Source organism: Macaca nemestrina, chromosome 8 (genome assembly GCF_043159975.1).
Source record: "Macaca nemestrina isolate mMacNem1 chromosome 8, mMacNem.hap1, whole genome shotgun sequence".
Taxonomy (NCBI): domain Eukaryota; kingdom Metazoa; phylum Chordata; class Mammalia; order Primates; family Cercopithecidae; genus Macaca; species Macaca nemestrina.
In genome coordinates this window covers 145,739,317-145,762,200 of record NC_092132.1, presented here as the reverse complement: position 1 = coordinate 145,762,200, position 22,884 = coordinate 145,739,317, and the positions used below count along the sequence as shown (strand labels likewise).

At 52.3% G+C, this 22,884-nt stretch overlaps 1 protein-coding gene across 3 annotated transcripts in view; it reads left to right on the top strand.

The window, feature by feature from the left end:
* Window positions 1–22,884, top strand: part of LOC105491179 (family with sequence similarity 167 member A) — a 45,954-nt gene that overhangs the window by 13,658 nt on the left and 9,412 nt on the right. For 2 of the 3 annotated variants that reach the window (XM_011757342.3, XM_011757346.3), the window contains exon 2: window positions 8,826–9,604. In XM_011757342.3, the coding sequence (XP_011755644.2) occupies window positions 9,224–9,604 (381 nt within the window). In that variant the 5' untranslated portion in view covers window positions 8,826–9,223. Of the gene's footprint in view, window positions 1–6,822; window positions 7,246–8,825; window positions 9,605–22,884 lie in introns of those variants that run through there. The other variant, XM_011757343.3, reaches the window with a different exon arrangement.

Sequence of the window (22,884 nt, the reverse complement as noted above, 5' to 3'; positions counted from 1 at the left end):
AGTGCTGTTGGGCCTGTGCCTTATCATCTCTGTGCCTCTGTTTCTTCATCTGTGTAATGGGACAATCAGTGCATACTTCACAAGATTCTCATGCAAATAAGTGAGGTGCTATTTCCTTGTAGTGCCTGGCACATATTGAGTGCTTGATACATATTAGCTGTTTGACATGTTACTAAAATGTCATTTAGAGTCAGGCATGGTGGCACATGCCTGTAGTCTCAGCTACTGGGGAGACTGAGGCAGGAGATCACCTGACCCCAGGAGTCTGAGGCTGCAGTGAGCTGTGATTGTGCCACTTGAGCTCCACCCTGGACAACAGTGAGACCTCATCTCAATAACAAAGTTATTTAGTGGGAAAGTTATTAAGAACGGGCAGGATTCGAGTTGCATTTTAGAAGGATAACCGGCAGCAGCACAGAGGAGAGGAAGCCTGGAGGAGGAAGCTCTGTGGAGACGGGGACAGCGTCCACGTCCCCAGGCTCAGGCCAAGGGGTCAGGAGTGCAGGGGTATGGGGGGCAGCTGTGATAAAGGGGACGGAGGGTGAAGATCGCCCCAGCTTTCCTGCCGCAGATCTGTGTTCTGGGAACCAGCTGGCCTCTGTGGCCTCCGCTTTCTCCTGTGTGGAGTCAGAAGGACATGAGACCTGAATGTGTGTGCTGACGCTCGGTGAACTCTAAGGTGACCTACCATTGCTCTGCCCGTGCTGGTGCTGGGGAACATGTCTGCAAATTCCGCCAGCATTCACAGGTGCTAAATAAAGCACCCTTTTTCCTGGGCCAGGATCTCAGGCCATCATGTCTGTTTATGGGAGTTCGGGCACTGGTTTCATGAGAAAAGTTATCCATTTCCTCACCTGTAAAATGGGGATTTTAATAGGGTTAGTGCACCTCTTTCAGGCTGCAGGAACAGACCCGAGGCAACCTCAAGGGGTGGAGGCTGACGATGAGAAGGGAAGGAGCTGCAGGTGGAGGAAGCAGCAGCCTGCAGGAGACAGATGCAGCCACGGGCTCACTCCTCCATGCTCTATCTGCCTCTGCTCACCCCTTTCTCCCTCTGGGGACTGTCACAGTCCTGAAACAGCCCAGAGGCACCACTCCCAAAAGAGCACAGCTTGCCAGGCTGGTCGGCCCTTCAGTTGTTTGCCCTGATGTCCGGCTGTAGCCCAGCTGGGCTGGTCCCATGACCCAGCATGTATCCATTTTGCACAGGGAACCATGGGGGGCGTTTCTGCCAGAGGAGCAGAGCAAGGGTAAATTCACTCATATGGGAAATTGTCATTCTGTCCTCATCAAGCATAGCCTGTCATGGATTGTGAGTTAGGAGACAAGTCAACTCTGAATGTGGACAGACTCAGTAAGATTTCATTAGGAGGACAGTGACCATCCACCCTGTGGTTCTCCATGGGAGGTCGCACCGTCCCCCCCGCCCCCCACCACCAAGGCACAGGTGGAATGGTGGGGGAGGGAGCCTTTGGGTTGTCATGACATTTTATGACACTGGTTTGCTCTCAGTTATATATTTTCCTTCCCAAATGAGTTGTGCTTCCTGTCTCATTTCAGTTAGGGCTCTTGGTTGGGAGCAAGAGAAAACAACACTATTGTAAGGCTGCCAGGCGCCCACAGAATTGGCAGGAGGTAAAGACCAGAAAACAGGCAGAACCAGGGCAGATCCAGAAGGCAGAGGCAGGAGGTCCCAGGCCAGTCCTTCAGCCGAGACAGTTTGGCTAAGAGGATGCCACCGCCCCTGCACTGCACATCTGCCTCCAGGGCTGGTTCACAGATGCGCCCTAACCATCTCTTCCTCTGAGACTCACACACACCCAATTCAGAGCCGGGGCCTGAGCAGCTGACTGGCCAAGCTCGGGTCACATGCTCACACCTGGTCACCAGGGCATGAGCCAGGAAGAGGAGGACATGGTCCTCTGGCTGCAGAGAAGGCTGCACAGCCTGCCTGCTGCTCTGCACAAAATGGGGAGCTCCCTCTACACAGGAGAGGAGAAGGGATTGGATATGGCAAACAGACAGACAGTTCAACAAAAGACAAATAACAGCAAGCATCCACTGTGCCCTTTCATATTCCTTCTCCAGAGCATGCCGTGTCAGTCAGTTACGAATGTCAGAAACCCCACGCAAAGTAGCTGAAGCATAAAAGGCGGAAGGTATATGCTGTGTAATCCAGGCAGGGCGGTGGCTTTCCACAGGGCCCAGCTGCCGGCCTCCAGCTCCTTGCCGCTGGGCTCTGACGGCCAGGTTGCCACACTGTCTGCTTGGCTTGGCTTGGCTCGCCAGGTGGACCCTTTCCCCATATGTGGTGAGCACGGTGGCCCCAGCGGCCCCGGCCAGCTCAGAGCAAGGCTGGCCTCTGGGTGGTTCTGGCACCAAAACTTCATCCAATGTCTCCCCACACCCCAGGAGAAAGGGAACCCCAGGGATGGGCTCCCATGGGAAAGGGGGTGCACTTTCCAGAAGAGGGAGGAAGCTGCTGGATGGAAATGACCTCATCCTGCACTGGATCCCAAGGAGGCCCTCGTGCTAGGTCTGTCACACCAGACTGTCCCCTCCAACTCCAGCACACAGTTCTAGGATTTGGCATGAGCTGCGGCTGTTCCTGTCTTTGTCCCACTGCAGGCCCAGAGCCTGCACACCTATGTCTGGACACTTGTGGTCAGGGCAGACAGGGTGGGTGGCATCTGTGGGGACAGGAGGGGAGGTACCATCCTAGGAAGGCTGGGTCTCTTTTTCCACCTCTCTAAGCCCATCCAAGCTGGCTCAGATTTGAGTAAGGACAGGTCGCTGTGAGTGGGAGGAAATCTGTTTTATTGGCTCATTCATTCCACGGCATTTAAAGAGAGCAGCGTTGTGCTAAGTACTGGAGGGCCCAGCATGAAAGGCTTGGTTCTCGCCCTGAAGTTGAGAGTCTGGTAGAGGCGACCATCGACAAAGACCTGGGTGTAAGTGCTGCAGCTTAAGAGGGGCAGTAAGCCCAGTGGTTAGGGGCCAGATCAGAGACAGACTGCAGAGGTTCAAATCCCAGCTTCACCACTTACAAGCTCTGTGGCCTCAGGCAAGGTACCGAACCTGTCTGTGCCTCAGTCTCTTCATCTGTAAAATGGGGACGATGATACCCCAGATTCATAGGGCTGTTGTGAAGATCAAATGTGTTCATACGTGTAAAGCGTTTAGCACCACCCCTCGTGTTGTGTGGTGTAAGCATTAGCTAATGTTGCGATGATATAATTGTTTCTCCGGTTGTCCTGGGTACACACAGCTCAGCCTGGGCAAATCAAGCAAAACTTCCTGCAGGAGAAAATCCCTGAGAACTAAGGCATAGAAGGGAGGCAAGGACTTTCTAGGCTGGAGGAAAGCTTGTGCCGAGTGAGGGCTGTGAGAGAGCATGGTGTTCGGCGGGACAGGAGTGCTGGGTCGGGGCTTGGAAAGATTGTGTCTTATGGAGAAGAAAGGAAAGGATTCTAGTAGAGAATGCTAGACTGGAAGAAACAGCAGGAGCACATGAGGAGAGAGGAGGTGCGGAGGGGATGGGTCAGCAGCGCCTGCATCTCCCCCTGCCCCTGGGAGCCCATCAAGGAAGTGGATTTGACAGTTTTCCAGGTGAACAGATTAGGTCATAATGAGACAAGGTGTTGGCTGAGCTGCCCCCACCTGGCTCCTCCAGCAGCCAGAGGAATTAGCTCATGGTTGGCGAAGGCTCCTTCAAGGAGCCGCTGTGGGCCAGGGAGCCAGGGAGCGTGTTGGAACAGCAGTCCCTGTGTGTGGCATGGGTCCTTGGCGCTGGCACACAGAGCTGCAGAAAGGCTGACACGCCTCCCAAGGGCTTGTCCCCACTGCTGCTGGGTGGCCCGCCCGGAGGGGCGTGCCTGGGCCTGGTGGGATTACAGGGTCTGATTTCGTTTTTCTAGACACCCTGGGTCCCAGGTCTGGCAGCGTCCTTTGGCTTCCTTCTCTGGCTCCTCCACCCCCAGGAATGACCCAGGTTACGTGTAAAGAAAGCCCGTTCCTCCGGGGGACTGGGCCCCAGGAGTCCTTGGTTTGTCAAGCAGGGAGACCTCCACTGCTTTTCCAGCCCAAGAAGCTGCCCGGTGCTGGCAGCTGTTCCCCGGCGCCCAGCCAGCACCTCTCTGCCAGCTCAGGCCGGGCCCAGCTCAGTGCCCAGTGAGCAGTGACAAACTTTTCTGCTGTCACGTCCCTAGGCCTGTGTGGGTGACATTCCAGCTCAACTCCTGTGCCTAGTGGGAGGGAAGAAACCCCTTTCGGCTTCTTCAGGCACCAGGACACCCAGGGGGACAGTGCTCCCCAGACACTGACGACCAGGAAAACACATGCTGACTCAGCAGCTCCTCACGGCCTGGCTGTGCTGGGGGCAGTCCCGTTCCTGCCATCTACAGGTGACCATGTGCTCTAAAATGGTGACACCCTCACTCAGGCCTCTCCACGCTGCACACACGCTATTCAGGTGGGTACAGCTCTCTACAGTTTAAAGAGAGCTTTCACATGCAAGGTTCTATAGATCCTCAGCCATTCCACAGATTAGGAAACTGAGGCCACGAGGAGAGGACTGAGCCTGGATGCTCGGCTTGTCAGCAGTGCTGGGACCAGAAACCAGGCTTTTGGGGCCTGGCCTTGGTCTGCCATGCAAAGAGCACATGGTGGAGTCTCCCCCACACCCCGAGCTGTGGTCGGGGCATTTACAATGTGAGCAGAGAGGGAAGGGAGTGGGCATGGAATGGTTTCAGTAAGTGGAGCTGTTCTCTCCCTTCTGTGGCAGAACAGACTCCACTACGTTTTGAGACCTGAAAATCTGGGGGAGGTGGGATCAACTGACTTCATGTCGTTTGGTGTCCAGGGAAGGATGTGAGGGTGCAGGGATTGGCTCCGGCCACCCAGCAGGTCCGAGAGCGACAGGGCGACTGCTCAGTGCAGTTGGAGGGGCATGATCTGTGATGTGACGGTGACATAACTCTGATTGGTTACGTCGTCTTAATTTTAAACAGCGTGACTAGGGCTACATGACTGTGTCTAGGGCTTCCTGTAGAGCAGGCAGTGTGCTGAGAGCTCCCATTTGTAACCTTATTAAATCCCCTGAATGACCTCCGAGGTAGATGTTAGTATCGCCAGAACTGGCCTCAAGGTCGTGGGCAGTGGTACAGGGCCCCTCTCATGGGTTCACGCTCTGCTGTCACTGTCTTGAAATTCTTAGAACCTTTTTTTTTTTTTTAATTTATTTATTATTATTATACTTTAAGTTGTAGGGTACATGTGCATAACGTGCAGGTTTGTTACATATGTATACTTGTGCCATGTTGGTGTGCTGCACCCATCAACTCGTCATTTACATCAGGTATAACTCCCAATGCAATCCCTCCCCCCTCCCCCCTCCCCATGATAGGCCCCTGTGTGTGATGTTCCCCTTCCTGAGTCCAAGTGATCTCATTGTTCAGTTCCCACCTATGAGTGAGAACATGCGGTGTTTGGTTTTCTGTTCTTGTGATAGTTTGCTAAGAATGATGGTTTCCAGCTGCATCCATGTCCCTACAAAGGACGCAAACTCATCCTTTTTGATGGCTGCATAGTATTCCATGGTGTATATGTGCCACATTTTCTTAATCCAGTCTGTCACTGATGGACATTTGGGTTGATTCCAAGTCTTTGCTATTGTGAATAGTGCTGCAATAGACATACGTGTGCATGTGTCTTTATAGCAGCATAATTTATAATCCTTTGGTCTTAGAACCTTTTAAACAAGGAGCTCCGCATCTTCATTTCACATGGAGCCTTGCAAATTATGTAGTCATTCCGGTTGTTCTCATTTCTCAGAAGAGGACATAGAGGCCCAGAGTGGTCATGAAGCAATGTGCCAACGTCACAAAGCCAATGGCTGCCCTGGAGCTCTAACCCCAGAGCCCACATGCTCTGGAGTAGAAAGAGGCTGAGACAGAGTCAAATGACTGCGCCCAGGTCCAGCTGCTGGCACCTGCCTGTGACCAGGGGGTGAGGCGCTTCAGCTGCCCTAGCCTCGATTTCTCCTTGGTGAAATGGGGTGATCTCACCTGCCTCTGGGTGCTACTTTGGGGCTCACATGGGCCGATGTGCACACCATGTTTTCTGCACTTCACTAAGCTCAGCAGATCTGAGGACTAGCTGGTCACAGTTCACAGGGGCTGCCACCCCTGCCACCAGATAGTCCTGACATGGTCTATGCAGGCCTTCACCTGAGGTCAGGATTTCCAGACCAGCCTGGCCAACATGGTGAAACCTCGTCTGTACTAAAAATACAAAAAATTAGCCGGGCGTGGTGGCGGCTGCCTGTAACCCCAGCTACTTGGGAGGCTGAGGCAGGAGAATCACTTGAACCCAAGAGGCGGAGGTTGCAGTGAGCTGAGGTCATGCCATTGTACTCCAACCTGGGTGACAAGAGTGAAAACTCCGTCTCAAAAACAAAACAAAACAAAACAAAAACAAAAACAAACAAAAAAGACCGAAACCAATGATTGAAGTAAATTCCCTGCAATACAGTTACAGACTTGTAGCAGTTTCCTACCCAAGAGGAGCCCCTCACCCAGCAGTGGTCGCAGCAGTGGGACGCCCTGCGGGGGGAGGGGTGGGCCACCATGGCTGCTCACCCATGTTATCTGCTCACAGAACTCAGGGCGGGAGGGTGCTGCTCATCCGCCTGCAGTTGAATCCTCTCCAGGAAGCTTTGATGGATCTAATCAGAGCCCCCCTGCCAAGGAGAAGGAAGCCCTGTAGGTGCAGCTGCCCCAGACACGCTCAAAACAGATCCTGGCACCTCAGCAAAGAGGCAGACGGCGCCTGGGAGGGGCCTCAGAAAGCAGCTGATAAGTCTTTAGATTTGGACAGATTCTGACCGTGAAACTGCACAGACGACTCCCATGAGTACGTTTCGCGTTTGCAGACTTAGCGTACTAAGTCTTCAGAGAGTGCCTGTGAATTTTAGTTCTGCCAATCTGCTAGAGCATAGGAGGTTGGTATTTATCACCCCCATTTTACAGATGAAGAAAATGAGGCTTAGCAAGCCTGACAAGACCTAGAGCTAGGCCATCCGATCCCAAGTCTAGTGTCTGCATCTGGAGACAGTGGTTCTCCACCTGGCTGCACACTCAGACCACCCGGGGGGCGGAACACTGCTGTCGGAGTCCCGTCTCAGACCAACTGAACCAGAATCCAGCTCCTCAGGGGGATTCTCACTTGCTCCAAGCAGACCTGGAGGTGAGAGCGGGTTTCTCTGCTTACCAGTTGGGGTGGACTATTCCTTCTCATTCTCCATGGGTGCCCCTCTCCAGGGCAGGCTCATAGCATAGGGTGGCAGAGGTTGGGCAGCAGGACGTCCTCCAGTCACATCCCCACTGCAGGCTGGGGCTAAGGAAAAGGTCTGGACTGGAAAGTTCTGCTCTTCCTTCTTGAGTATCTGCATGCCATGTCGGAGAGGAATCCCAGGACACCCCAAGGTGGTCTTGCTCACTGTTCAGCTTTTGCCACCCTCATCTTAGTTCTTTTCCCTTCTATCCTCACCTCCCTTCTGCCCAGTTCCCCTCACTCCAAACAAGTAATTATGACTATGGCTACTCCATTCTTTTTTTTTTGGCCGGGATGTTTTTAGTCCTTTACAAGTCAGTAACAATCCCTCTTTCTTTCTCCTTTTTCACCCCAAGGGTGGCCTACTCTCCAGGCTGCTGAGAATCTTACTTTTCTTCATTTAAGCTTTATCTTGAACATCCTTCCATATCAATTCATTCTTTTTTATAGCTGCATGTCCCCCAGCACAGATTTTTTTTTTTTTTAAACACACCCTGAAAGTCCAGGGCTTACCGCTTGGGTCCAAATCAAATTATCTTCTACTCTGATTCACCCATCTCTGCTGCCTGCCCCATGGACGTCGGGCCACAGAGTCTGGAGGCTGTGGTCTCTTCTTACTGGGAGTTAGGTTTCCACCCTATGTCCGATGTTAACGTAGGAGCCTTGGCTTGTGCCTCCTCTCTGGAGATGAGGAGGCCAAACCGGATCCCGTAGCTGAAGGTCCTTACCAAACAGGTGCTGCCATGCGGGCACTTAGGTGAGCACAAGAAGCCTTGTTCTAGAACAGTGAGTCCCAGCCTGCTCGCTGAGCCATCCAGCCCAGACGCTGCCGCCTTCTTCCCTCCACAGCTGCAGGCTTATTTGCTTCTGTCTCTGAAGAGGTGAGGTAAGGTGTTGTTCTTGGAGGAAGAAGCTAGGAGTGTGGAGTAAGACCTGGATGTAGAAACTGCTGCTGGAGGACAGGGGCTGTGGTGGGTGGAGGTGGTGAGGGGGCAGTGGCACCTGGACGGAGCAGACACACCTGAGCCTGCATGGGGTGTGGTTGCCCTGCTGGCTGGCACTGAGGACCCTCCGGCAGTTGCCACATAGAAGAGAGACCTGTGCCCTCAGATTCAGACAGCCTGAGCTTGTCCCCCCAGTTTCTTGCTGGGAGATCTCTGTGAGTCATTTAACTTCGAGATGTGGGTTCCTCGTGTGTGAAATGGGAATAAAAACAAATCCCTGCAGACTTGCTGGGGGCATTAAATGAGATAGTAGAGGCGGAGTCATTTTTATAAATGGTAAAAACACTGTACAATTTATCAGTTGGTCATTAACTTCTGTGCATTGAATTAAGGCATTGAAATGACCTCACTTCTGTTTCAGACTAGCCATGAGAAGCGCAGTCACTAGTTCACTCTGAGCCTCAGTTTCCCCTCCTGTGGAGTGGACGTGCCTGCCTCTGAGTGGCAGGGCAGGGATCGGGACTGATGCGGTTCTCATCCCTCCCACAGGGTCTCCAGCCACCTGCCCTTCCCGAGAGGAGAGACCTCTGGGCCTTCTTCCTGCCAGTCTGGTCTTCGAGTGCCTTCAGGACAGATAGACCTTGGCACAGGCTGTCCCGAGATTCCTGCGATGCCTGTCTGTTCCTGCCTTCTGTGGAGCATGGCACCCACAGGATTCCAGGACGGATCGTAGACCCGAGCCTCCAGGAGGGTGCCCTGTGCTGCTCACTGCACAGTCCCTCTCAGCTCCCCTGCCACCCAGCCTCCAAGGCCGGCTCCCATCCCGGAAATGCCCTCGGGCACCTGGATGAGGCCATCCCAGAGCGGGACCCAACTGTGCCACCCACCAACCCTCCCCCTGTGCCCCCCGCCCGCTCGCATGTCCTGCTGCCAGGGCAGACTGTAGAATGTCTGTGCCCCAGATCCACGTGGAAGAAGTGGGTGCAGAAGAGGGGGCAGGAGCAGCCGCACCACCCGATGACCACCTCCGGAGCCTGAAGGCCCTCACCGAGAAACTGAGGCTGGAGACCCGCAGGCCCTCCTACCTGGAATGGCAGGCCAGGCTGGAGGAGCAGACCTGGCCCTTCCCGAGGCCGGCTGCGGAGCCACAGGCGAGCTTGGAGGAGGGAGAGCATGGGGGGCAGGAGCCCTTGCTCCCGCTGAGAGAACCCGGGCAGCACGCCCCTCCTGCCAGGAGTGCCAGCCGGGGCACCACACCCCTGTCCACTGGCAAGCTGGAAGGCTTTCAGAGCATCGATGAAGCTATAGCCTGGCTCAGGAAGGAACTGGTGAGTGGCTGCCCCCGAGAATCCCCAGAAAAGAGAAGATGCCAGTGTCTGTCTGTCTGTGTCTCTTTCTCCGTCTGTCTATGTCTGTCTCCCCACCCCCACCATGTATTTCCTCCCCTCTCTCTACCCATCAAGTGCACATCTGTAATGTTCCCATGAGTTGAGGGCAGGCCTCATTTGTATGTGGTTGGGGGGACCCAGGTGTCATCAGCCCCTAATTGCAGACACTAATGGAGGAAGCAGGTGTTTTCTGGGAGAACTTGAACCCATGTTAAGGTGTCCCCCTCTCCCCCCAACACTGCTCCCAGTACTGGAGTCTCAAACACTTCTCCCTGGACTGTGAAGGGGGCTCCTGGGGTGTGACTGCCCCTCCCTCTGCGCTGGAACCTCCCCACCCTGCTGTCCACCCCAGCTGCCTGCCACTCCGGGGACCACCCATTCTGCAGATGGGCGGCCTCTCCCTGTGCTGGGCGCTGGCTGGGTGGCTCCATGAGGCACAGTGGCTGGGGTGTGGCTGTGCGGGGCACTCCTGTAAGGAGCTGGCTCGGCGTGGAATGTGCTCCAGTGGTAAGGAGTGGGGGAGCCATCCAGAGCCTTCGGGATGGGTCCTGCCTGGGGAGAAGCTCGGTGAGGAGGCTCAGAGGAGGAGTTGGCTCAGAAGTCAGGGCGGGCCCCGGTGCGAGCGAAAGGCACATTGTGTTTGAGCTGGGACCGCAGCAGTCACTTTCCTGCCCATAGGCAAAGCAGATTTCCAATAGGAGCATCTTTTGTGCATGGTGACTCAGCCTGAGAACAGGGTGGGGGTGCAGAGCTGGGAGCCCTGTCCCCTCCCACCCCCCAGGGGAGAATCACCTGTGTCTGGCATGACAGCCTCTCAGCAGTACCAGACATGAAGCTAACCCTCCCCCAGCTCTCAAGCCCTGCCTCATCCCATCCCCTGAGGCCCAGGTGACACCTGCGAGTCAGGCCACTCTGGCCACAGGTGAGCCGGCCATCAGGGGCAGCTGCCTTCCAGAGCCTGCAGGGTAGGCTGAGGCCTGCTTGGTTTGTTTTGCAGAATCCTGAAAACTAAATCCCCGTGAGACCTGGAATGCCTCAGGGGCTGAGAAAATTCACTGGGGTTTGGAGTGGGGCGGGGCTCAGGGACACAGGGATCTGATTGATTAATTGGAAACCTGTTTGGGTTTTAACACTTGATGCCTAAAGTGCTTCTCAGAATACACCATTCTGTTATGTCCGTCTCTAGTAATGAGATGGTGCACATGCTGTCGGCTTCGGAGAAGATGAGGCACCTGCGGATTTGAGCCACGTCTCTGGGGTGCTCTGTCACCCCCGGTGCTCTTGGTGGGAGGTATAAGAGGTGAGGGAAGATGGACAGTGCCCCAGGACAGACCGCTCACAGCCCCCAGCTGCTCTTTGAATGGCTGAGGCTAACCCGCTTTGATTTGCTTTCTTAAGGAGGAACAAAAAACATTCCTGTTCATCAAAGATACAATTTGTTGGTTTCAAGTTCATTTGAGATTTTATTGCTTGTGGGAGCTGAGGCTTTTACTTTTTAAGGAAGTTAGCATTCTGCATAGCACCCAGTAGGATGGAGCTTCCTAGAACTTGTCCTGCTCATCATCCTTTAGTCCCCTCACTCTGGCTGTGTATTAGAACCACCTGGGGAGCTTTTAGGACTCCCAGAGCCTAGGCCACACCGAAGACCAATCCAGTGAATGTCTGGGGGTAATAACCACACATTTGATTTTTAAAGCTCCTGCGTGCTTCTAATGTGCAGCCTGGGCCTTGAATCTACAAGTCATGCTCACATCTCCTGCCAGGCCTGTGAGCCAAGCAGCATGAGGTGCCCTGCCCAGTGTGCTGGCCAAGTGAGGAGGGTGGCCCAGGGTGAGGCGCAACCATGGGTGATGTGTAGAGCCAGTCTCCATAGGCCAACAGCAGAGCAGAAATTATCAGGACTAATCTGACTACCAAAGACTGTCATACATAGGGTAAAGGGAATATTAGCATTATTAAAAATGCTTTATATTTGCACTGTTTCCACTCCTCTAGCCACTTGCCTGTGCCACCAAGGGTGCGTCCTGTGTGCCAGGCAGTTTGCAGGCATTACTCACCTCTTCTAATTGTAGGATGACCTTCCCGACACCCCTACTTTTCCAGAAGAGGAAACAGGTTCAGAGAAGAATGCAGTCATACGTGAGAAAGTTGAAATTTAAACCCTGGCCCATTTGGTCGCATTGCTATTGCTATGCTCAGCCACCATATGACATGGCATCCTCCACAGGCAATCGATTTTACTGTTTGATTCCTAAAATGTAAATCACAAAAATGTCAGCAGGCAACAGAATGCATGGGGGCAGGGGCAGAGAGAGAAACAGGATTGAATGAGTTCCAGCCTCATTCTGTGATCTCCGATTCTTACAACAAAACTGCGTGATTGCCCTCACTGTTTCCATTTTATGGATGAATAAACTGAGGTCCACATAAGTCAGGTGACTTGATTAGGATGACATGATGAGCGAGTGACAGAGCTGGGGCTGGAACTCATACAGAGTAGAGAGCGATGGGGAGAGAGGTAGCAGGTGAGGCTGGTGAGGTGGTCCAACACAGAAGGTTCCATTGAGCATGCGCAAAGAGCAGCGACCAAGGAGATGCTCCAGAAACCATACTGGTTGCAGGATAGAGAATCTCTCGGAGCATTGACTCCCAAACTCTAACATGCCTGTAGGTCACTGGGGCTCTTGTGCAGATGAAGATTCTGGTCCCTTTGGTTGGGAACGGAGCCTGTGCTTTCAAATTTCCAACAAGCTCTAAGTTGAAACTATTCTGCTAATGCCTGGGCCACACTTAGAGTATCAGGGAATGAAAGGAGGGCAAGACCAGGGCCAGGGGATCAATAACGAACCTCAGAGGACAGACCCAGGGATCCCCAAAAGGGAGCTCTCTGAGCCCTGTCTCTGTCATAGCTACCCATGTGGCTTGGGGCTCCATCGGTGAATGGGCCTCAGTGAACGAACTCACAGCATCGCACTCTGAGTGGTCCAAGAACCACACTCGTTCAGAAGATTGCAACTCTGAGGCCCAAAGCAGACACAGACTGGCAGACCAGACACAGACTGGCAGGCAGGCAGAGTGGACGTGCAGTTCCGCCTGCTGCCAGGATTAGACAGCAACTTGCAAAACCCTTTGATTGGATTGAAAACTGAGAGTTCAACGTTTGAGAACAAACACATTCTGCTCTATTTAAGTCTCAGTCAAAACGTTAAGCTTAATGCCATGGTTTCCCTCATTCATCGTCTTCACTCATTGAAGGCACCTTTAAAAATTAACCTGTTCTTTAACTCAGAAAAAGTGATTTGCATAACCTTTTTTGTTGTATTTTAAGCCCAGAAGCAGGTTTTCTCTACGCCTGGGCAAGCCCTTCCTACAGATTTGTTAGGCTCAAGGGCAAATGTGTTGTTTGTTCTCACGTGACCAAGGAAATCGATTGGAAATCTGCAATTCCCTTAGTCGTGTGGATATTTTCCATAACTCAATGGGAGTTTTGACCACAGGAGAAGGCAGACTCTAACCTGTCCTCTGACCACCTAGCAGCTCTCCCGGGAGGCAGTGGTCAATGTCACCCCATCCAGAGGCAGGCAGTGCTGGGTCTGGAAGCATCGTCTTAGTCTGCTCCCGCCTCCTGCAAGACCAGCTAAAAGGCAGAATGACTCTCTGACCGTGGCTGATTTCTGAGGCTGGGAAGGATCCTAACAGCTCTCAGGGGTCAGCTCTCCCTCTCAGCTTTCAAGGAAATGACTGTCACTCCTGACGCTCCCCAGGGACCGGCAAGTAGATCAGATTTTCCTTCAGGCTAATGTGTTCGGGATACAAGGCTGGTGGAGATCCCCCAAGCCTCTTAGAGCGACTCCCAGCTAAGACGGCCTGACCTTGGGCTCCCTGGGTGGAGTTGGAGATGTGTGGCTCTCTGGCTGTGGCAGGCAGGCCTGCGGCCACCTGACTTCTCCAGGTAAGGCCCAGTCTCTCCGCTTCTGGGACACTGGCTCAAGGGAGTTGCCATTGTGCAGCTGCAGTTCTAGGCTGCTCAGGTCACCAGAAGGTCACAGCCCCCAGCTTTCACCTTCCAGGCAGCCAAGTAGCCTGGTTGGGAGTTGGGGGAGGGCATTGCTTCAGGAAGCAGGGGAGCTAGAAAGAGCATGACCTGGAGCTGTGGGATTTTCTCCTCTCTAGCTGAGTCGGGAATTTAGAGCATTCGCACACGCCTCTGCCCGGGCTTGGGTCCATCAGCCAACTCCCTGGGATGGAGCCCTGGGCACTCAGCACAGGGGAGCAGGGACCTTCCTTTCTGTTTTCTCTCTTCAGTCACACCCACAAGTTCCCCTTGCCAACCTGGAAGACAGAGAAAAAGGGCAATAAAGTCTTCTGCGTGGTTTATGCAGTGCCAGAATGAAGACCAAAACATTCTGGCTTCCTGATGGGCAGTTTGCAGTGAGAAACCCTGGGTGCCAACTGATATTTTTCTTTGAGTTTCACACAGTGTGTGATCCCTGCAGACACCCTCCTCCTGCCGCCCCCCCTCCCCCACCCGGGCACCAAGAAGGTGTTTATGGCTGTTAGAAAAAGGGAGGAGAACCTTGACAAGTTTTCATCACTTAGGGCCTGTCACTTAGGTCACAGGAGGCCTGTGACCTAAACTCAGCTGGCCCCCCTGTGGCCACCGCTTGGCTTCGAGGGGGCCGCCCTTTCCCCGTTAACCCTCTGTTGCCCGTGCTGCGTGCTTGGTATGCAAAAGAGTGGTATGTCCAGGGACAGCCTCTGAGGCTGGTGTCATCCATGTGTGCTAAGCAGTACGGCCAAATGGCAGGTCATTCTCACCAAGCATCTTTTGATGGGAAATGGGCGATGCAGCCAGGTTGATACCCCCCATCTAGGGAGACTTCCATATACACTATCCTTCGGGAAGGCTTGGAAGTATTTGCTATTCCCATCTTACAGAGGAAAGACCGAGGCTCAGAAAGGTTATAGAACTGAGGGACAGAAAGTTTAAAGTGACTTGGCCAAGGTCATATGCAAGGATGTGGCTAAGCCACGATACAGACACACATCACTTGGCTCTGGATCCAGATCTCTTTCCTTTGTTCTAGGCACATCAGATGTCCAAGTCAGGAGGCCCTGAGCTGCCAGAAAGCCTGTGCTTCAACCCTTCAGAATAGGATACTTGCAAAAGGTCACACAGGAGGTTGCTAGCAATGCCTCGTAACCATTTAGCGGGGCTGGGCAGCTATACTGTTTCAGGATGAAGATAGCAAGTTGCTCAGAGCCATCAGCAAGGCACTGGCTGAGCGGGGATTTGGTTCACAAGAGAATTTCTAGTCCCAGCCTCTGTTCACCCAAGGCTCAGTCTTCTCTGCATAGCCCTGGGCTTTCAGCCTGTCTGGCAGCAGCCCTGCAGGAGGAAGATTCCTGTTCTATTCATCTGGGCAGATGTGGCCTTTCGGGAGTTACTAAAGAATTTATAAACAAAAGAACCAGCAAAGGAAATACACCATAACTTGATGATCGTTATTTCTGAGTGGTAATATTTCTTTTGACGTTTCTATAGTTTTCAAAATTCCTAAAATAGGAATATATCATGTATCATCAAGGGGAAAAGAGAATATTAAAAGAGCAAAGAAACAAAAGCGCCAGCGCCAGGCTCTTCTCTCCCTTGCCAATGTCCTCGGTGTGCATTCTTCACCTTGTACTCTACAGATTTTTTTTAAGGCATAGAATCTCCTAGAATTAAAAAAATAAGGACTTCAGTCTCCCAACATTCCTGTTGGATGTGAGAGCTGATGAGGCGGGACTGCTGGCCAGGGAGCTGCAGCTGACCCCAACTGGGAGGTCCTGCCCACTCTCCCTTTCCTGGCTGTCTTGCAGGGTCAAGGAGAAGGGAGTTGGAGGATCCCCACGGCAGCACCTCACTGGAATAGCAGCTCAATAGCACTGCAGTAGCGATCCCGGGGCTGTGAGAGGCAGGCGGGAGTCTTTTCATCCAGCCCCATGTCCCTTCAGCAGCCGCCTGGCTTCCACGCTGGGGTGGGGTGAGGCCAAGGTGGATGGGTCAGGGTTCCTGTCTTTGTGGAGTTTCCCTTCCAAGGAGAAGACAGGCGCATAAACACAGCGGCACAGTGTGACAAAAGTTTTAATAGAGATGCAGTAAGTTGAGTTCTGAGATGATCTGGTGAGCTGAGGGCCGTGCTGAGTGGATGATGAAATTAACCAAAGGGAAATATGCAAATTCCTCACTTGCTCGGCAGCCAGATCCATGCCTGTCCATGTAATTGCATTAAGTTTCTTATTTCCCATTCACGTTTCTTCTATAATAATATACCCAATTCCTCTGATGGGCACCCTCCCCATTATAACAGCACACCACGATATGGGGTAGGGACTACGGGGTGAGGCAATCAGAGCGTTTGCTAAAAGTGCAGATCCCTCCCAGCCCTCCATGGAAATTCAGATTCCATAAACCTGGGGAGGTGTTGAGGTTTTAACAAGTACCTGCAAGTGATTCTCATGCAACTGGCTCATTAACTGGTCAAGAGTGCTGTGGAAAAAGCATACTATTTGTAATTAGATTCAACTTCAAGTCAGATTCTACCATATCCTAGTTGTGTGACTTTAGGTAAACCAATTAACCAAGCCTTCTTGGCTTTGTGGTTGTAAAATGAGGATAATAAATCCCTACCTGGCAGCTCTTTGAGCAGGGAGGAGGGGAATGAGCAGCATTAGGGCACTGAGCAGTTGCTGGGGCCCTGGGATGGTTGGATGCTGTGTTACACAGGTTTATACACACGCCTCACATCATTCAACAGCCACAGCAATCTTTCTGGGTAGGCACGATTACTATCCCCATTTCACAGATGAGAAAACTGAGGTTAAAAATCTTGCCCAAGATCAACCAGCAGATCAGGAATTTGAACTCAGATCTGCCTGACCTCAAAGCCCTGCAGTGGGTCTGGATTCACCCACAATGTTGTAGGAAACTGTGAGGCCCCTGGCAGCTGAAGCCCAAAGCATGTTCTTCCCAAGAAAACAGGCACCCGAGTAATGGAGTATGAAGTGACTTTGGAGAACAAAACAGCCTCAAACTAGCCTGGAGGGTGGGGCAGAAAATAGATTTGCTTCACTTCCCTTTGGAGGTGCAGGCAGGAATCTATAGCAACTGCAGGTGCCTGGGAGCCCTAATTACTCCCACAGGGCCCCACTCCAGCAGTTCATGTCCTGCCCTCAGCTCTCCCTCCCTCGAGGTCAGCAGCCTGCTGACACCTTCCTCGCCGGTTCTCGCTCAGCATCAGATGTGAAGCTTCCGCTACATCTGTTTCCAAACCAGGGGATAGAGAACCCGAGAAAAGCCTAGAAATCCCACCAACTGCGCCCCAGGGTCTTCTGAGGGCTCTCAGGTGACCCCAGGGCACTTAGGCCCTCTGTTTCCATAGGACAGTTGGCACCTTGGCTAAAGCTTCCAGTTTCATGTGATGAAGCTCCAGTTCCTGCCTACAGATGGGGATGGTCTTCCTGCAGGTGAAGTTGAGAAGGCCACGCAGGGGAGCTCCTGTCAGAGCAAGAAGGCGGCCCCTGCTAGGGATGTCTTCTCTCCCTCCACCCACTGGCCCAGAGACCCCCAGCAGCGCGGCCGAGCGCACAGAGGTGAGGGCGCCAGGCCTTCCTGCAGGTCTTGCCAGGGTCCCACCAGGAACAGCCGTGACTGGGCCATGCTCACAGCCTGGCGGGAGCAGCCGTCCTGGGACTGGCTGCTTGGCCTCACGGGGGCCCCCACTTGCTCTCCAGAGGAGTGGCAGGGAAGTTGAGGAAGGCCTTGGTCCCTAGTGGCGGGTCTGTCCCTCCTCATGTGCAAGCTAAGGACACCCCTGAGCAGGAGGGTACCCCCCGTATCTCCAGTCTGAAGTGCTTTGGCATTACCGGCCCTCTGACGTTGGCAACACTTGGTGATAGAGACGATAACACAGCCCTACCCAACCACGGAACATGCTTGGTGACGTGCGACGGGCAGTACAGTCGTCAGAGATAAGGGAGCACTCAGTAAAGGCAGGTGAAGCTTGGGCTGGGGACCCGCGCTGAGCCAGGCCGTGAGTAGCAAAAAAGGTTCCCGCAGGGACCCTACAGCCAGGAGGTGGGGCGAGCGCCACGTGGGAAGTGAAAACGTAATTGAACGGTTTGCTGTGTGGTTCTGTGTATGAAAACGGGATACAGTGGAACTAGTAATTCTGGAACTCAATGCCCTCTTCTAAATGTGTGTATATGGGCTTATTTGATTCTCATAAGTGATCAGTAGTGTGTCCATTTAATTATTGTCAATCATTATCAATAAGTGGGTACTATTATGCTCATTTAGCAGATGAGGAAATTGAGACTTAGGTGTGGCGTGGCTCGCCCAGGATGGCGTCACCAGCGAGTTGTGGAGAAGGACTTTGAACCAGGGGCTGCTCCTCTGTCCTTTCTACTGGCTGCCTCTCCATAGGCCTGGGGGCAGCGGGAGATCCCAGAGGGTAGTGGTCAGCCCGGGTAGCAGAGGGAGGAGTGATTTCTCTAGGACTGTCCCAGTCATGGAGACAGGTACTGGGTAATGGAGTGTGGAAAATCAAGACTTGGCTCTGGGAAAATTTAAGTAATGGAATGATTCATTGATTCATTCATCTAACAAATGGCTTTTGAGCACCAGAGCAGACCCCAGGCACTGTGGTGGCCCCTGGAAAACACAGTCTCTGTCTCTGGTGTTTTGTCATCTAGCGGGAGACACATGATAAAAAGTGAAACCGATGCCCACACGTAGGTGCCATGTGGAGGCTGCATGGAGGGGCAGTGGCAGGAGGCGCCCGTGGGGCTGTCATCCCCTCTGCAGGGAGGGGGACAAAGGCTGAGCTGGTCCTGAAGGGTGACAGGTGGAGAAGGGACCACAGAGGAGGGGACAGAGCCCAGTGTGGCTGCCCTGCGGGGGCAAGGGCATCAGGGTGGGAGAGAGGAGGCTGGAGAGGTGAAGCGAACAGGAGGGTCCCATGATACCTTGAAAGGTTTGAAGAAGCGAGGAGACCTGCCCATCAGCCTCTTGAGTGGAGACAGATTGAGTGAGGGGGAGGCAGGCAGAGAGGAGTCCCAGATGCTGGGAGCTGAGGTGCAGGGGACCCAGGTGCAGGGGTGGGTGCCAGTGACACTGATCTGGGCCTATCATCACCCAGCCAGCAGCAGTCACATCTCTCCTGCTCTCTCTCGGGCACATAATGCCTTCCTTGGGTGTACAGCTTCCAGAACCCCCTCACTTCCAAGATGCAATCTGATGGGAGGGGAGGGAGGTGATCTCCATCCTGTCTCTGTGAAGGGCACATGCCGCCTGTCCAGAGTCCCTCATGTCATCGGAGGCTGCGCTAGGCCTGGAACCCAGAGCCCCTAGCGGCAGATCACGGGCTCTTCAGAATGCACCGCTGTCCTTCCCAAAAGCCAGCCTCACCCCGGAAGGTGTAGTTTGGCGCACACCTTCCAAGTTTGAAAAATCAAAGGCCTCATCACAGGGATAGAGCTTGGCTCTTGCTGTGGAGTCCTCGGCAGGGCCCGAAGAGCCTCCTGCTCTCTGCCCAGCTCTGGGGCTGTAGTCTCTCCCTCCCAGTAGACTCATGATTCCCCAGGGGGCACAGGAGCCCCTGGCAGGGAGGATCCCTGGAGGACTGGCTCAGATGGAGTCGTCTTGCTGTCTCCTTCCTGCATGCTGAGTCAGCCCAGTGACAGGAGCCATTGCACCTGTCCCCCTCCCACCCACAGCCCCTGGCCAGGGCCCCGAAAGAGAACCCAGGACCAGCCGGGCTCAGAGTCCCTGCCCTGCAGGCCCCAGGCTGCAGAGCGTGCGTGCGGCCTCCACTCGCCAGGAGAGTCAGCTCCAGCTCCCTCCCGCTGGGCTACAGCCTCCCAGAATAGAGACCTCTGCGAAACAAGCTCCAGCCTTCCCCTGGAAATCAATTCACAAGACCAGCCTGGTTCCTAGGGGTGTTTGCGTTTCTTTCTTCACATTTCCCTGGAACCTCCGGTTGCCCTTCAGTGGCGCACTTGAAGGGCACTCCTGCTTTCTTTCCTGCCAGCGTTAATCTGGCTCTTTCTCAGGGACCAAACCTGACATCATGTAATACAATTTTACCCAGGCTTCTAAGTGGATTCTCCTACACAACACTGATGAAAATAATAAGGCAGACCTGCAGGTGAAGTTAAATAAGATAAGGAAAGTGATTACACAAAGTGTTTCCAGGGTTCAAGAACTGTAAGTCTCATTCCCAAATCGTGGGACAGTGGAACATGTTCTGGGCCTGCACATACAGCTGGCAAAAACAGCCTGGATTTTACACGCAGCCTCTTTTCAGCATGCATCAGAGACTAATTATAGCTATTAGGCTGGGATAGGAGAGATAAGAGCCCGAGACGAAGGGACCAGACAAAATGCCCTTCGCCACCTTGGGTTTCTGTCTGCTGCCCACTTCTGGGCTAATTACCATGCTGTCCAGGACAGCACTCTCTCGCCTCTGGCTGGCGCCTGTGCACTGGGATTTCTCTCAAGCCAGCTTTAAAGATGCATCCAGAAATCTCTGCCCCAAACGTGCTTTCAGATTTGCTGCCATCACAGCCCTTATTTCACCAAACTAAAAGAACAGGATTCCATAAGCCAAAGTGCACACAGCCACATTCTTCAGAGAATGGAAGCATTAGATGGCAGAAGAAAGGCAAATTATTAATAGGGCTTCAGGTAAGACTTTTGTTGGAAAGGGGAGGATCTGTCTGGCGGTCTGTGCATTGCCTTTATTTTAGGAAGCAGAAACCGTGGTGGGTTAAAGGTAATGCCTTCATAGAGTTGCTCCTTGTGCTCCCAATGGTCTGACGATTACATGTCTTTTTTTATTTTTTATTTATTTTATTTATCATACTTTAAGTTCTGGATTACATGTGCAGAATGTGCAGGTTTGTTACATAGGTATACACATGCCATGGTGGTTTGTTGCATCCATCAACCCGTCACCTACATTAGGTATTTCTCCTAATGCTATCCCTCCCCTAGCCCCCTACCCTCCAACAGGCCCTGGTGTGTGATGTTCCCCTCCCTGTCCATATGTTCTTGTTGTTCAACTCCCACTTATGAGTGAGAACATGTGGTGTTTGGTTTTCTGATCTTGTGATAGTTGGTTGAGAATGATGGTTTCCAGCTTCATCCAAGTCCCTGCAAAGGACATGAACTCATCCTTTTTTTATGGCTGCATAGTATTCCATGGTATATATGTGCCACATTTTCTTAATCCAGTCTATCATTGATGGATATTTGGGTTGGTTCCAAGTCTTTGCTATTGTGAATAGTGCCACAATGAACATACGTGTGCATGTGTCTTTATCATACAATGATTTATAATCCTTTGGGTATATACCCAGTAATGGGATGGCTGGGTCAAATGGTATTTCCAGTTCTAGATCCTTGAGGAATCACCATACTGTCTTCTACAATGATTGAACTAATTTGCACTCCCAACAGTGTAAAAGCGTTCCTATTTCTCCACATCCTGTCCAGCGTCTGTTGTTTCCTGACTTTTTAATGATCGCCATTCTAACTGGTGTGAGGTGGTATCTCCTTGTGGTTTTGATTTGCATTTCTCTAATGGCCAGTGATGATGAGCATTTTTCATGTGTCCATTGGCTGCATAAATGTCTTCTTTTCAGAAGTGTCTGCTCATATCGTTTGCCCTTTTTTTGATGGGGTTGTTTGTTTTTTTCTTGTAAATTTGTTTAAGTTCTTTGTAGATTCTGGATATTAGCCCTTTGTCAGATGGATAGATTGCAAAAATGTTCTCCCATTCTGTAGGTTGCCTCTTCGCTCTGATGATAGTACCTGTCCTTTTTTAAAATTTTAATTCCTAAAATCTTTGGGTGGTTTTAGACCCATAGACATCAGTCCCTGGGATCAGAGAAAGTATTCGAGCAGATCTCATTGGCGACTAAGAATAAAAGTATTTGCTTCCCTTGAATATGAAGAAATCACTCAGTGTTTTAGACCAAGCAAGTGAACACAGATCAGCCAGGGGATGTTGAGTAAGGACGCAAATTCCACTCAAATGTTGCCTTTCCCAAATGCATATCCTACAGTACAGCCTTTGCCAGGGACAGCATGAAACCTACACTGGGAGTTGAGTCACCCCAGCCAGCATCTCGGGCCTTTGGCAAACAACAAAATACTCTTTTTTTTTTTTTTTTTTTGCCAATTGGTCCAATACCCTCCTTCTGTGACCTCCATCTCCAGTCACCCCACAGAGAGGCCCTTCTACCTCCCAGACTACTCTTCAGGGTCTCGTCAGCTTCCAGTGCCACTCGGGCTAGAGACAGCACCACTGAGACCACCCTCCAACTGTCCAGGCTGGGCCCCCATTCCCCAGCGCCTGCAGCCACGCTTGCTACAGGCAGGCTGATCAGCCATCTCTGTTTGCCCAGGACTAAGGAGGCTCCCTGGATGCAGGACTCTCAGTGCTAGAACCAGGTAGGTCCTGGGCAAACTGGGTTGAACTGATCACTCTAAATTTGCAGACTCTACTGTTGTTTTTTTAAATGGTGGTAAACTATGCATAATATAACATGTACCATTTTAACAATTTTATACGTACAGTTCACTAAGTATATTCACATTGCTGTGCAGCCGTCACCACCATCCATCTTCAGAACTTCATCCTCCCAAATGGAAACTCTGTGCTCACTAAACACTAACTCCCCATCCCCTCTCCCTAGCCCCTGGCACCACTGTCCTGCTTTCCATCACTATGCACTGGACCACGCTCGGAACCTCTTCTAAGTGGAATCCTACGGTATTTGGCCTTTAGTGTCTGGCTGATTCACTTAGCATAATGTCCTCAAGCTTCATCCATATTACAGCACGTGCCAGATTGTCTTCCTTTTCAAGGCTGAATAATATTCCACTTTACGGATAGACCACATTGCGTGGATCCATTCATCCGTGGAGGGCACTGGGTTGGTTCTGCCTATTCACGATTGTGAACATGGATGTACAAATGCTGGTTCTAGCTTTTGCCTTCTTTTGTTTGGGGTGTGTACCTGGAGTGGCATTGCCAGGTCATATGGTAATTCTGTTTAACTTTCCAGGACCCGCCATGCTGTTTCCCACACCTTTCCTACGGCTTTTTTTATTCCACCCAGCTCCAAGGTAGGAGTCAGCTCTTCTGACTCCCCAGGAAAATCCCCAGGTC